The sequence below is a fragment of the Nestor notabilis genome, unplaced genomic scaffold (genome assembly GCF_000696875.1).
Source record: "Nestor notabilis isolate BGI_N333 unplaced genomic scaffold, ASM69687v1 scaffold19301, whole genome shotgun sequence".
Classification (NCBI taxonomy): Eukaryota; Metazoa; Chordata; class Aves; order Psittaciformes; family Psittacidae; genus Nestor; species Nestor notabilis.
In genome coordinates, this window is record NW_009913596.1 from 20,214 (window position 1) to 36,307 (window position 16,094).

Below are 16,094 nucleotides of genomic sequence, written 5' to 3' on the forward strand. Positions count from 1 at the left end.
TCTATCTGCTGCAAGATGAAAGGGAAGAGCTTTTATTCTAAACCAACTCTATAAACATGAAAATAGAAACCATGAAAATAATTTATAGTAACATATATACATAGAGTGATACCTCATCCGGTTTTCAGATTAAAATACCGTAACATGAGGTAAATACACAGTTTGCTTTCTTAAAGTACTACCAAAGTCTTAAAAAAAGTAGTTGTATCAGGCGATTTTTAAAGACAGCAATTACAGTAGATGAATCAAGGGAGTCTTAAAAAGGCAATCCTTTTAAAAAGCCATATAAAAAGGACCCCCCCCTTTTTTTTCTTAAATGACACAGAGAGAAATATATTTACTTCTCTGACAAACAACATGAAAACCAAGGAAAAAAATCCCAGTAGACTCCAATTCCAGGAGAGAAAATAAAGACAACTTCACAGCAGAAAGTGAGATAGGCAAAGGGAAACAGTAACCATTTGTTTGCCAAGTCATCAAAAATCTGCATCCAGAGTGAACACATTGTCCATTGTTTCTGCCATAACAGCGAAACGCTGATATTCCGAAACACGCTTCTCAAAGAAATTTGTTTTTCCTTCCAGAGAAATATTTTCCATGAAATCAAAAGGATTTTCTGCATGAAAGGCCTAGGAAAGGAAAACACTATTACACTGGTGACTCTGAAAGGGTAACAGTGCTTTAAATTGTCCAACAAACAAAACAGCCAAACCCTTTCAAACCAGGTCATCCCTTGCTGCAATATGCTGTAGAATCTATGGACCCCTATCTAAGCAAATTCAGTACTGTCACTCCCCAAGATTTTGGTCTGTGGTGAAGTTCACCAGCACAAGGTGCTTATTACCCTTAGAGGACGGCAGCACCTGAGCACAGCATAAGCTTCCCACTACAAACCTGCAGAGCAGCTGAAGTGAAACACTGGCATAAATTGTTCTTGCTCTTTTAAACAGTGAAGGATATATATTAATGCTGTGGTTTCAGCTGTCACTCATAGGAAGTGCAAGCACTAAATATGACCTGCTACCAGGCACATTAAGAAAGTGCTTTGTGCTGATAGCTTTCCTGGGCTGCCTGGGCAGGCCAGCACTTCAGGCAATTGCATCTCTCACCTTTGAGAACCCAAGCTCCATCAGTAACCGGTCTGCAACAAACTCAATATATTGTTTCATCAAAGTGCAATTCATTCCAATCAGACCTACAGGTAACGCATCTGTCAGAAACTCCTACAAGTTAAAATACAGAAGACATTTAGAGAAATTAAATTTAGGAAGGGAAAAGGAGAGAAGACACCTGTGTTTCACAGTAACACAATTTGCAATATTACAGGCTCCTCAGGCACTTGTCTGAATAACTAACTTGCATCATTAAACTCAACAAGTGTCTTCTGCTTCCAGTCGTTGTTTGTATCTTCCTTTATTTTTAGCATGTTTTTCTGGAAAAGGCACAAGAATTTCTATTACTGCTCCTCTTGTCTGCCTTTCTCCTCTTCCCTGTAAGATCCCAAGCTTCAGTGTAAGCTTGAACTCCAACTTCCACAAAACCTACAGACCATACTAGTGGGAGCAGGAATAGAGCCAGAAAACTCCTGTTTTCCTTGGCTTCTAGCCATTATAGAACAACAGATCAGAGAGGACAGTGATATATATAAGTGCTGAACACAGCCATGTACATACTTAGGCACCGATGCAATATCTGTCAGTGTTGTACGGCAAAGCTGGGGCATTTGTCATCATCACAGTAGTTAAATGACAACAGAAAAGAAACACTAAACTACAATCCTGCCAAACACTCAGCAGTGCAGAAACTTGTAGTTGCAAATGGGTAGCAGCTCATGTGAAAGAATCTGACAGCAGCCTCAGAACTCAGCACAGTACTCGTGGCCACAGCAGACCCTGTCTTCTCCTGAGGACAGGTGGGGATGTGTATACAGTAGGGAGAGACAAAGATCCTGAAAGGTCAGAGGTAGCAAACTCTTCTCTAAGAGACAGTTGCAGTTGGACTAGATGGTGGCTGTAAATCGTTTCCAACTGGAACTATTCTACCCTACCCTACCCTACCCTAAAGAAGACAGCCTTTCTTACTTTCTGTCATTAAGGAGAAAATCAGCTGCCAGCTTCAGCTTCTCCCAGTTGTTTGACAACTGAATCAGGAAGTCTTCAATTCTTATTGTCACCATCAAGGAAGAGGGAAAGGATAGTATAATGCACCAGAGGTCCAGGCCTGAGCCAAGTATCACATATGGAATCTCAAAAGGTAGCAGTTAGTTTGTTTATTTATGCACATAATACTGGTCCCATGCAGCCCATGCTGCTGTCATGGCCAGGCTTACCTGCTCGATCTCAACAGCATTGACGATGATCTCATGGACCCGCTCTTCTGATGGTCTGTTTACTAAATAATGGAACATGAGACAAGCAAAATCACAGTGTAGACCCTGAAGTAACAGAGAACAATGGGGAAAAAAAGAAAGTCAGCTTTTCCTTCCTTCACATAGTTTGCTCTTCCTTTGAGGCAGCTTTACTCACGTTGAAGCTTCTTAGCCTCCTGCTTCTTTGACAGTCTTAATGCTACCACACGTAGCAGGCACTTCTAGTTTACAGCCCAATTAATAAGTTCTGAAATCCAGCACATGCCACCTGTGCTAAAATAATGCTCAGCATACGTATTTCTCAGGTAAATATTTTTGAGAGGTGCTCTACTGTGAGTGATCCTGCACAGAGCACTGCACAGCCCCTGCCTTCCACCAGAGATGCTTCTGCAGAAAGACTCCTACACCAAGACCTGCAAAACTACCAGCCAGTTAAGGTAGATTGTTTACCCTGTCTCCACTTAGAGACACCTGTACAGAAATACCTGGCTTAAGTTCCTTCAGTAGCATGTCTTCCCTTGCTTCTCCTCACAGCATTTTCAGAAAGGAAGATTCAGATTAGAGTCACCAAATCCAAGAAGAACAAGTCCCTCCACACAATGTGCAGTTACTGTGAGGAATTTGCTACCACAACATGCATAGATTTTTAATACTTAAGACTACTGCGCCCCAACTCAACCCACCTTCACATCCACCCCACTATCCTGCACAGAGCCCAGTAAACTCTGCTCATTCGCAAGATTCCCAAACTTTCCAGAAAAGCCTCCAGCCAGGATAAGACAACATCAGGAGACAAGGAATCCCTCACAGTCTGAGGGGGATTCCAGACCGCTGCTCTAAGAGGTGCCTCCATTTTGCCTGGCTACAGCTTGAGCCTCTGGCGTCAGCCATACCCACTGCTGCTAGACTAAAGCAGCACTGTGCTGCTGTCTCTCCCCCTGACAGCAAGGTGGTGATTACAGCCTATATGCACCATGAGGGCACATCCAGAGTGAAAACCAGTCAGAAGGATTTGGTGGACAATGGGCTATGAGACAATCCACTGCTATTGTTAATGATGGTCAAAACAAATCCAAGAAGCAAAATCTTTTTCAGAAAGGCTGCAAAATCCTTGTGATTAAACAGCCCTGAAATAACATAATTTGGGAAATACTCCCCCTCTAGGGACAGCACTAAGTGCCTGCTGCAGGGCTTCCCATAGTCTTGTCCAGGGCAACATCAGCAGCAGGCTGCAGGACATGCCTGGCTTCTCACCTGAAGAGGTGTGCTGCACTGACTGGTCCCACCAGCTTTGCACCTTTAAGAATCAGAGTTGCACCAGCTCAAACAACAGCCTGAGAACAGAGCCTACAGCTCAAAACCCATATTGAGCATTAACTATTTATCTGTCCAGGTGCATCAAAAAACAGCTTGTGTAGTTTTCCACTGTGGATTCTTTTTACTGTCACTGCTTTTGTAACAGCATTTCCTGGGTTTTGGTGCAGGTGCTGTGTGCACCAAGCCTTACGCTTCATAACAGCTCTGCAATTGAAATTATGCCAGTGGAGCTCAAGAAAAATCTAGTCTTTTGGTGCTCGGCTCTGCAAAGAAGTACAGTTACACTGCTGTATGGAGGAACTTGCATCTCATTCACCTGCGAGTGATCCTTCTGACAAACACACTTCCTCACGTGAACGCGTCAGTTCACGATGACTCACAGAAACAAAAGGCACCAGGAAGGTCAAGGCTGAAAAACTGTTTTGTTCTGCTTACTGATCATATCACTTAATTCAAAAGTGTCTTTTAAATTAAAGACATCTTGTAAGATGCCTCCTTTCAAACCAGTTTATCTAATACACGGAAATGACTTACAGTATGATAAAGGCCTCTATTAATTTAGACCAACTCTGGTAAATTCAAACCACTAGCACGTTTATACTGCATACAAAACTGGTCCTTCTGCTTTTTCAGTGCTGACAGCACCGTAAGTTGTGTGGTACCTCAAAGACAGGCCCCAACTGTAAGCAACTGCTGCCAACTGGCAGGCAGCAATGCAGGAAGCAGTGAAAAGCAAAGGCACTTGTCAGCACATTCGGTGTGCTGACACGCAGCCCCTCAGACACAGCACATTTTAAGCATTCCCCTCTAATGCAGACCTATAGCTGCCCACACCCAGGAGGTTCTATCACTGTGCAGTAACACCAGAACATGGAAAAGGAAAGATATCTGCTGCTTGTGCAGCACCCTGACACAGCTGGCCAGGCGATGGACACAGAAGGCAGTCTGCAGGCTCTGGGATGCACAGCTAGGGGCTTGTAATGGGGAGTGGTACAAGGAGGCCACTTGGACCTGTTTAAAGCAGTTAAGGTACAGCAAGGCTCAGAGTCATGTCCTAGTGAGGTCCTTGCTCAAGACAGCCACCACTGCACTTGGGGACCATGCAATTCCACACCAGTCCTTGGGCAGCCAGGCACAGGAAAAGAGATGTCCCCTTCAATCCAAAAAGTCCACCTTTTAAGTAATACTATGCATTAGGGTATTGCTAATATTTATATTTACTCGTTTTATAAACAGGCATTGCTGCTGAGGAACATAGCATCAGAATATAATTCTGCCTTTCCACTGGAAACCCACTTTTCTTCTCAGACAGTATGTAGGATACAACATATTACCTCATCTCTGCTAATAAGTTCATTGGAGAAAGTCAGCCCAGGCATCAGGCCCCTCTTCTTCAGCCAAAATATAGCAGCAAAGGAACCCGAAAAGAAGATGCCTTCAACTGCAGCAAAGGCAACCACTCTCTCACCTGTTTAACAGAACACATTTTCAGTTAGACACAAAACAGCATATTGCTCATCAGCAAGATGCACCATTTGCTTCAGACAGGCTGATGCTGGAGAGGAGTGATCCTCTTTGCAGCACCAGGTGCTGTATCTGACCACATCTTTCAGCAGATCTCAAGGTACACAAGGTGTATACACGCAACAGCACTTAACCACAGGCAGCTCCAGCAGAACCAGAGCACCCACTGAAACTGCTACAGGTCAGAAGGGAAAGAACATATCTGTCCAAAGCAGGCAAGACATTGGCACTCCTTTATCTCTTCCTCCTAAAAGGCAGGAAAATGGCTGCGTAGCTAATTGGCAAAACTGAGAGAAGAGCTGATCTCCTATAAATTAAACTAAAAGCCCTACACCACAGTTTCTACTTGTTGAGAATCTACATAAAACCATATTCTTACAAGACTGAAGTACACATAACGTAATTCATCAAGACACAAATAACTACTTATCCCACCTTTCATCCAAGGAAAGCACAGCATTATTGGCCCCAGTTCTCCCTGTTCTCTACAGGAATGTATTTCTTCAGACTCTAAAACCATCTGACTGCTTAGTGAAGACACATCATTCCGTGTACTCTAACAACTTCACCAGATCCTTGGATATATTCTAACATAAGGAGCTTTTGCATTAAGTGCTGGTGCCTTTTCACAGTGAGAACTGCACAGAATTCTCTTTAAAAAAATAAAGTAACTCCTCTAACAGCCAGATGTTCCACTTCCCCTATGAGACGCAAATGCCATCTGCTGGCTTATCTGAGGAAATTCAGGTCGGGAAAAAACACGAAGGGCAACACTGACTTGAAGTGAAGTTACTAACGAAAGAATTTGTCTGGCAACACTAAAAATCTCCTAGGTTACTTCTAGAGAGGAGTGGAGGAAGGTTGCGCACACTATAATAAAGCACAAGACTGAATATCAGTAAGGTTTTTACTACATTCCACCTGACTAGCTATCATACGAATGAGTTACGCTGAAACAAAAAACACTTAGCAGCAGCACCACGTAACTGAGTCCGCAGTGGCATACAGCATGCTGGGAGTCCACAGAACAGATACAGCAACTGAAGCCTCAGCATAAGAAATCAACCAGACTGTGGGGACCTGGTTGCAGGGCAGGTCCCCAAGCTGTAAGGAAACACCAAGAAACAAGCTAGTCAGCCACTTTCATATGCCTCATCTCCATATGAGATATCCATAACTGTAAGATCTCACAAATGTTCTAAATTTGGGAATTTTTCCCAGTAAGATGAAAAAAAATAGAAGAATTTACAAAAAAATTGGATAGGATGCATGCAGTTTGGGGGCGGGGAGCAGAACATTGCCTTTTGAGTTAGGGAACTTGATGCCTGTCACACCCCACACTGCTGGGAGCCAAATGAAGGAGATGAAGAAGGGACTCCACACACCACAAGCAAAGCCAGACTGGGGAGGTAGAGGGACACTCCAGGACAGGAGAATCTACAGCTACAAAAACAACTCCACTCAAACATGAGCTGTGAACAACAGATGCTGCAGAAGAATGATACTCAGATTTATTTTGTTTGTCTGGCTGAATCTCTCCACCTCCTACATTTTCTGTAAGTATAGAGGGTATTTGGTTTAGAAAATTTACCAGGCTCTGCCCGTTATTCGTTTGAGTTACAACACATCCTTCAGAGTCAACATTGTAAGCTGAATGCAATTGAATGCAACTGAATGCAACACTGGAAAGGATGCTCTGCACCATGCTGATGGAAGGTGAGCCAGTGTCCCAGCTCTGAAATGAGATAAGAAAACTAGAAACCTGGTCCCAACAGCAAACCAGAAACACCAGAGACAGATGATTCTTGAACCTTTTTCACCCAGACTCAGTCATGCTGTTACAAAAAAGACTAACCACGTAGATTTGTCTATATGAACATGAACACAGAAAAAGCCTGGACTTCAGCTGCCCAGTTTTGCAGACTGGAGTACAAAATAGGAGACAACTGAAGAAATAAGTAGAACTCCTAGAAAATAAGGTCTACAAGCAAAACCTGAAGAAACTAGTATAAAGTCAAAAAAGACAGAGAAAACCACAAGCATTCTTCATAACATGATTCTAGTGGGCACTGACATTACTATATTGCTTTAGCTGAAGATGAAAACATACACGCTCACCAGAAGTTACTTCTAGTGCTTTAGCTAAATCAGAGACCCACAAACCACTACATCATCTGTGGAGAATTTCATTTCACATTCCAGGGATGCAGCTTACTCCCAGAGGATTGGTTTGTGACGTGTGACAGAAACAAGTTTTTAAGAAGCTACACACCAAAAGTGGATTCTCTGTCGTCAATCCACTTCAGAGCCCAGTCTGCTTTCTTCTTGACACAAGGCATTGTTTCAACAGCATTAAATAAGTAATCTCTATAGAAGAAAAGAAAGAGAAAACATCAATATAATAAAAAGTGATGTAAATCTGTCCACATTGGCTCCACCAGAGGAACCTATTACACCAGGCTCTGAACTAATCCAAATAAGACACTTCCCACCCCCAAGGGGTGATCATCTGTCCTGGTTTTGTCTGAGAAAGAGTTAATTTTCTTCCCAGTAGCTAGTACAGTGCTGTGTTTTGGATTTAGGATGAGAATAATGTTGATAACGCACTGATGTTTCAGTTGTTGCTCAGCAGTGCTTACACTAAGTCAAGGACTTTTCAGCTTCTCACACCACCCCACCAGCAAGTAGGCTGCAGGCACAAGAAGCTGAGAGGAGACACAGACAGGACAGCTGACCCAAACTGGCCAAAGGGATATTCCATACCATACGATGCCATGCTCAGTATATTTACTAGGGGGGAACTGGCTGGGGGCCACTGCTTGGGAACTGGCTGGGCATCAGCCAGCAGGTGGTAAGCAACTGCATTGTACATCACTGGTTTTGTATATTCTAATTCTTTTATCACCATTGTTGTTATTTTCCATTCCTTTTTTGTCCCATTAAACTGTCTTTATCTCAACCAACTGAGGGGGAAGGGAGCAGTGAGCAAGTGGTTGTGTGGTGTTTAGCTGCCTGTCAGGTTAAACCACAACGTGATCTCTGATAACAAGGGCACAAGGAGGCAGATGTGCAGAAAGCAGCACGCCCAAGGTCTCAGAGGAGGTGAGCTGCAGAGATGGGAAATGAACTCAAACATCCCATCCCGGGAGTGACCACCCACTGGACTCCAAGCCAGATGGTAGCTACTTGCTACCCACCGAGCTAAACCTCATCTTGCCCAATTCCACAAGAGAAACTGGACAATTCCCATGAGCGCAGGCTCTGTTCCCACGCTGAACACTTGAAATGGAACCTTGCAGTCCTCCTACTGTTACCACACAAGATACCACCGTGGGAAACCAAGCTCTGCCTGACCATCACCATGGTGGAGTCTCTGAGGGAAAGTGCTTCTTTTCAAATATATTACCATTTGCACTAAGAAGTTCTACAGACTACAAAGGTGATGGGGGTCTCCAAAGAACCCAGTACCTTAAAAATAAACAGTTCAAGTTGCATGAAAAAGCACTGACAATAAAAAAGCTGAAAGAATTGCAGTACATTCATTAGTGTATCTTAGAAACACCAGCTGGATCACAAGCACCCAATTTCCTGAGGCAGATCATTTGCTGATGTGACAGCAAGCACCTCAGGAGCACAATAACCACAAGGAAGTTCTCTAACAATATTTCAGATAGTCCACACTTCCTGCAATCAAAGATTTATACAAGTATTAACTAACTCTATGACAGTCCCACACAGGTCTGTTGGTCAGTAATACTTCTCTCTATTTTGGGGGTGAGGCATGCAAGCCTTGAAAGCTTTAAGGGACTGGCCCCATCTCCCCTAGTATGTCAATATGAAAACAGAAGGCAGCTGCTTGCTGCTGCTGCCCAACAATGATGCCACCGGTCTAAGTGACAATAGGTCTGTAACACATCCAGAGGTTTACCTTTTCTCAGGATCTTTGATGTAGGTGTCTATAAGCAAGCTGTACATCTCTGAGTGAACGTTCTCAATGAGAATCTGAAAGCCATAGAAACAGCGGGCTTCTGGGATCTGCACCTCCTGGCTAAAACGTGCCACCTGCCAAAACCAGAAAGCATGGCAATGAGTGAAGTAAAACCAGTCCTGCATGACGGTACTGTAAGCTTAATCAGAATGGCAATAGATCTTTACCCCAAAGAAAGGATGGGAGCCGTTCAGCCCTTCTTTATTCACAAGTATGTCAACAGGTGTGGTGCAGAAGAAAACAAAGCAAGCTAGCTAGAAGTAAATACATCTGCTGTGCATATTGGATAGAGAGCTCTAGTGAAGCATAAGGGCACAGGTACACAGGAGGAGAACAGTGAAATATTGCAGCAGTAATCACTTCCTGTGGAACAAAGCCTCAGACTTTTTGTTTATCATTAAAAAAAAACCCAACTATATGACATAACACATGTCCATGCAATATATGCGCAGATGCTATGACATTCTACACGTTACAGACATTCAAGATTTAAACTGTGCATTTGCAGTCAGCTACCACTGATAAGCTGTGGTGAGACATTCTGCAGTCCAGAACTAATTTCAGCAGAAAGATTTCCCCACCTTTTTATCAACATCCACCTGCAGCCCTCAAAGATTCTAGGATGCCATTCAGTGAGAGGAAAAAGGGTTTTACCAAAATGAAGGATACAGAGCATGGCACAGCACCATCCCTCCCTATTTCTCATCCAACACAAGTACAGGAAGAAGTGTGGGGTTCTATTAATTCATTGAGAAACATGGATCAACACAGCCAGGCAGAAGGCTCAGTTTAAAAACTGTGTCCAAGAGTGATGTGATTTGGAGTCTTGCTGACCACAGTTTACCCAATTTAACTCAGACACTAGCCCCAACAGAAAGAGCTGCTTATTCCCATTGGCAAAGGTGAGATGATGGGCAGGGATAAAAAAGCACATTTAATAATTTTATGCATTAATGTGAGAAAAGCAAAATGAAAAGCCAATAATCCAATAAAATAAGTAAGTATTTAAGCCCTCTGTAAAGCTTCCTTACCAGGTTTTCATTTACAATTCCATCACTGGCTGCAAAAAATGCCAGAACATGAGAAATAAAGTATTTTTCATCTGCTTTCAGCTTGTTCCAGTGAGGAAGGTCCTTTGACAAATCAACCTGATGAAAAGAAAAAAGAAAAACATTATTGCCCCTTTAAGTCTATCATTCTCTAAGAACAGAATCAGCCTAAGTCAAATGACCAAGGCAGAGTTTTGGTGTTTGCTCTCTAATCTTTACATGTAGGGAATTTAAATACATGTGACTGTAAAAGACAATAGGCACAGAACAGTACTGCTGTCTCCCTCTGCAACAGTAACATCACATGTTTGCTTTGCAGATTACACTTTTGTAATTTGGAATAAAAGTCAGTGTCTATTGAATTATAAATAGATCAGATTTTGAAAAGCATTAGTATCTTCTTATCATGAGTACGGACATGCACCAGTAAGCTGAGCTCATTCTGAAACACTTAAACTCCACTTGAAATAAATGCTGATGCTCCAAGAAACCCATACCCAGGTGTGCCAAACGATGGACCGAGGTGAGACAAGGAAGTACAAAATGAAGTAAAATCCTTTGAAAATAAGAAAGTTCAGTTTTAAGTAACTTTAAGCTTGGTGGCTTTGTACAGAACAACAAAACTTTCCGAGGGGACCTTTGCCTTTGGCAGGTGTTCAGCCTCCATCCTGCCAAAGAATGGCACAGGGTGAATGCTGTGCAACTGCTCTTGTCTACCAGACTGAACTCTAGCCACGGCAGAAACCACAACTTCCTTGGCATAGGACTTTTTTGTTTGTTTTTTGTTTGGAGGGATTTCTGAACCACAGCACCAGTTAAGTACGGCCAGATGCGAAAAATATGGAGGCCTATAACCATATATGTATACATGTGTGTGTGTGTATAAACATGTACACATACAGGTGTGTGTATAAACATGTACACATACAGGTGTGTGTATAAACATGTACACATACAGGTGTGTGTGTAAACACATACACACACAGACAAATTTTACAGTTAACTTTGCAGTTCATTTGTAAATGCACCAACAGACGGTAGGACAGGATAAGAAAGAACCAGTAATATGGTAAAATGCTGATCAGGCAGGAGTTTTAGATCCCTTTTCTTCTATGGCTTAAATCAACCTCTACTGCAACAGGGCAGCAAGCCTCCCAGGCTGGCAACAGAGTAGCACTTCTACAGACAGCTGCTCCTCACCATCCCAGGACACCGACCGGCCCATTTAGAGACTACCAGTACTTCCAGCTCACTCCCCCGCAACTGCAGATGGCTGCTCACAAACGAGGAAAGGCTGCAGGAGCTGTGAGTTAGAACAACCAGCTCATCTGGCAGGTAATCCCCCCAGATCCTCTGCGGCAAGTGTAGCAAGCTGAGTACTGCTCAGGTCTGGCTAATGAGCAATTTCAGGGCAAAACTCACAGCTTGCTCTGTAACACTGTAACCAGGGCAATCAGGAGTCAGAAGCATTTTCAGTAAGTGTCTCTGATCATCACCATCGTTCTGGAAATTAGGTGTCTAACAGTAAAGACCAGCAATCACACGAAATTACCCAGAACATCTTACGTGGGCAAGGAGTTAGTTGCAGGCACCAGCACCACAACAGGATAGGAGCTATTAGACCGCAAATCAGAGCCATAGAGTTCCCTGAGTAGCCAGAGAAGTGCCCCCAGGATACAATTACACCTCTTCTGAACCAAACACTTAGAGCAGATCTGCTGAAATTGCCTGGTGGAAGCAGTGTTCTTTCCAGTGCCCATGAAGGAAGTCCTGCTCTGCCACAGGCACCTCATATTTGATGCAATTAACTTCAACCCTTACAACACAGAAGCCAGCAGCAGAGACAGGACCCCAGTCTGAGTGCCTTGTGCCAACCCACTGCTCACCTCTTCTGCCGTCCAAAAGGAGGCCTGAGCCTGTTTATACATTTTCCATATGTCTGGGTACTGGATGGGGAAGATGACAAACCGGCGGGGGTTTTTTCTGAGAAGAGGCTCCTCAGCAGGGTCCAAGCCATTTTCAGCAGCTCTCGGAGGGTTGCTCTGAAGATGAAGCACAGATCTGGTTAAGGTTACAGTCACTTATTCCTCCTCTTCCCCATATCCCAAAGGTGTGGTTCAGAAGCCACCTGTGTCACGCAGACACTCACCTGCCCCCCTGGGGTACCTGCCCCCTTGCCCTCCATTCGCACTCCCACTGCTGGAGCAGCAGGGCTGCCTGCCTGCCCGGATCCACCCGGCACCGAGAACACTGACTGCTCCCTCCCAGGAAGCTCCTGCCTGCGGAAGAGGAAGCGTCTCTGCAATGCGAGGAGGAAATGTGCCCCAGGAGATGGCATCAGCCACTGCAGTATGGCACATGGGAGGTACATGCCAGGTCACTGCACGCTGCTGCCGGCCCACACCCAGCACCGCTCCGCAAGGCTCACCACCTAGGATACCTCCAAAGCATTTCCTGTACTCCAAGTCCCTTGGGCCTGGATAGACTGACGGACTTAAAAATGCCACAAGAGCATAACAACTAATCCTGTTTGGTAGAGGAACAGCCCTGTGCCACGATGAGTCTGCACGGAGGCTTGCCTATGGAATCCTGAGGTGAGAAGAAGGCAGCCCACATCAGCATGGGTCTGGAGGCTGCTCTTGAGTGCTGATATGAAGCTACATTTCTCTCCTTCCAACAGCAGGCAGCAGGAAAAGCCCTGCCTGCATTCACCCATCCCGCCCCACTCCCTTGTGCGCAGGCTCCTGCACAGCTCTGCCTCAGAGAGCTACCCGCCTGGCTGAGGCAGGCAGAGCTGATGTTTAGGAGACAGGCCAGTGAAGAGCAGCGTGGAGAGGGCACTCCACAAGCAGGACCTTCACCTTGCCTCCAGCTGGCGAGACCCATTCCTGAGATCAACATCAGACAGCATCTCTGCCAGGCACATCACCAAGCACCTACTGAAGACAACCGTTGTGAAGAGCTGTCAGGACAGCACACTGCAGCCTCTCCAGAAGGGCTGGCAACTCACACTAACCAAAAGTTTAGCCAGCAGGATGCCTTTCTGAGCGAGTTCTGAGATCCCACTGACAGTGCTGTAGAGGATAACTAACTAACCACAGGCAGTACGTGAGGCAGTACATATATAATACAGAAGGGAAGGGGAGCAAAAGGTTCTGAATACCATTGCTTGTACCCTCCCAGGAGGTAAAAAAAACCCAGCCTGCTTGTAACCACTCATGAAATAAAAAGTGATCCTCTATTTCAGTTTGGAAAATACCCTCAAACAAAAAATTCTACTCACATTTAAAAACCAAACAAACCCCACACACATATGCACCTTGCATAGCTGGCACAAGTACTGCAGACTCCTAAAGAAAACACATCAGGAAGCACATTCTGGGTTATAATTTTACCACTTTATTATATTTTTAAATATTACTGAACTACATGAGACAGATTTCCCAGCACCACTTTGTCGGGTCCCTGCTGAAGGCCATGACAGCGCCAGACCTTCTGTATTTCCCAGGACGCAGAGACAGTTGCAGTAACTCGCTGGAAGTGCCACAAGGGAGAATTTGGGCTGTGTGGAGAGGGCACCCCGCCTTAGCACACACCTCCTCAGGGCCTGCCACGCGGCTGGCACCTCCATCTGCTCCTGCACCAGCCATAGCCTGGAAAGGGAATACTGCAAAAGCTTTCCTTGTTAGCCCAGCGTTTTCCTGAGCCTTCTACCCTTCTATACTGCCTGGGGACACGTCCCAAGTATTTATTTTAACCTCACAAGGTGAAGTAGCAGTTCCCAACTCAGTCTTGATGCTCCCAAGCCATTCAAAAGTCTGCATACCCAGCCCATAATGCGGGGAGATAACTTGAAAAGCACTTCTGGTGTCCAGAAGTGAAGCAGAGCACATGAAAGCAAAGTTCCAGTATGGCAGGAAAACTGGAGACCAAGGAGCACTTGTCATGTTTCCAATGGCCTTTAACAGCTGCCATGCTGCAGGCCACAGAGAGGGGTCAGCACACCAGAAATACTGTCAGTGCACAGTGAGACAGAAAGGCAAGAGGAGAGCCCTCATGGCAGGAAAGCAGAAAGATGGCTTCCAGGAGCCAAGGACTCAGAGTGATAGCATGACCCTGAGGAGAACCACCTCACAACCGGAAAGTGGTACAAGTTCTTTTAAAAACCAGGTGGTTTGTATCTTTTTAAATTAGTATTTTAGAAAAGGAAGGGTCAGCCCGCAGAGACTGCACCACACTGCAACACCCCCTCAACCTACCTCCCCTAACCCTTTCTGGGGTGCAGAGGAGTTTCCCAGGCAGGCAGGCAGCTCCTGGCTAAGAGACAGTCCTGTCTCTTTCCATTTTGGTTTCCATTTCTCTTAGCCAAAGTTTTATCAGAGCAATACACGTTACCAAGCCTGTTTGTTAACACAGTGCATGTCTTGGTATAACTCAGCTGAAGACTCATGGCAGATCCTTCTGCAATTGAATTTCAGATGCATGGCACATTCTGATCACTGCCAGGGCTTCAGAGCAGCCACCACCCCTGCTGAAGGAGCACAGCACATCCCCAGCCCTGCCTCCCTGGCCCCAGAGGGCACTGGCAAGGGTATGGGGAGCTGAAGAAGGCAACAGCCACTAGGCTAACAAACCTCCCGCTTTCAGTCTCCACCCAGCATCATCTCCTTAGTCCTGTGATGGTGTATAAAAGAGTCAACACTCAACATAATAATGAAAAGCATCCAGTTTATAATGTGAACATTCCACTTTCTGTTCAGACAACAAGAACCAAATGTACAAGAGCTGAACCTGGCAGGCACAGTCCAACCCCTGCTCTAGCAGGGGCAGCCAGAGTGGACTGCACAGGACTGCATCCAGCCAAGGTTTTGGAATCTCCAATGATGGAGACTACACAACTTCCATGTGCCAGCACTTGACCACCTTCACAACAAACAAGTGTTTTCTGTCGTGCAAATGGAACCTCCTGTGTTTCAGTGTGTGCCCATTGCCTCTGGTCCCGTCATAGAATCATAGAATAGTTAGGGTTGGAAAGGGTCTTAAGATCATCTAGTTCCAACCCCATTGCCATAGGCAGGGACACCCCATGTTAAACCACGGTGCCCAAGGCTCTGTCCAGCCTGGCCTTGAACAGTGGCAGGGATGGAGCATTCACAACTTCCTTGGGCAGCCTGCTCCATGGAGCACTACTGAGAAGAATCTGCCTCCATCTCTTTTATTCCACCAGGTATTTGCACACACTGGTAAGATCCCTTCTCTTCTCCAGGCTAAACAGCCTCAGCACTCATGGCTTCTCTTCTTAGGACAGATGCTCCACTCCCTTCACCATCAGCCTTTTGCTGGACGCACCGTAGTACATCATATTCCTCTTACTCTGCAACTGCAACAAACCCTTCGGTTGATGACAATAAAGCCAACAGACAACAAAGACTGCCTAGTGGTACTGGCGCTCTTTCCCAAACCCTTAATTTCAAGTTCAGCAACTAGGAAGCAGTTAACATATATACACAGGTACAATCACCACCCCACAGCAATAGCTATTGATCTGCATATAAAAGTATCTTGGTTATCAGCTGTAGCCAGGGAAAAGGCTAAAGGTGCTGGCAGAGTGTGTGATGTGGCACATACCAGGTCATAGTATGTGACCATGACCCCCTCCATACCCTGACAGAAGGTGGTAGGTGCATTGCACGAGCTCCCAAAGGCTTTGGGCTTGCCCCGGGTAGCACAGGCCATGCTAACGGTGACACTGGGAAGACCACGGTGCTCTGGGGACACGTGGCTTCCACCGCACAGCAGCTGAGGAGCACAACATCCTGCCGGCTGAGGGGATGCACAGCACGACCGC

At 45.3% G+C, this 16,094-nt stretch overlaps 1 protein-coding gene across 1 annotated transcript; it reads right to left on the reverse strand.

The window, feature by feature from the left end:
• Positions 1-306: 306 nt before the first annotated feature.
• On the reverse strand, positions 307-12,282 carry LOC104412531 (ribonucleoside-diphosphate reductase subunit M2 B). The gene is made up of 8 exons (XM_010023275.1): positions 12,133-12,282; positions 10,229-10,345; positions 9,138-9,271; positions 7,482-7,576; positions 5,020-5,153; positions 2,330-2,434; positions 1,110-1,223; positions 307-629 (listed from the first exon to the last, which is right to left on the reverse strand). The coding sequence occupies exons 1-8, from the start codon at positions 12,172-12,174 to the stop codon at positions 477-479; spliced, it is 894 nt and encodes a 297-aa protein (XP_010021577.1). The 5' UTR covers positions 12,175-12,282; the 3' UTR covers positions 307-476.
• Between the last annotated feature and the right edge of the window lie 3,812 nt (positions 12,283-16,094).

Coding starts and splice junctions, on each gene's coding strand:
- LOC104412531 (XM_010023275.1), bottom strand. CDS start 12,174: ATGTATAAACAGGCTCAGGCCTCCTTTTGGACGGCAGAAGAG. Junction 7,577..9,137: donor ATCAAAGATCCTGAGAAAAG/GTAAACCTCTGG, acceptor TTTCTTCTATAG/AGATTACTTATTTAATGCTG. Junction 2,435..5,019: donor AACTTATTAGCAGAGATGAG/GTAATATGTTGT, acceptor CTGTTACTTCAG/GGTCTACACTGTGATTTTGC.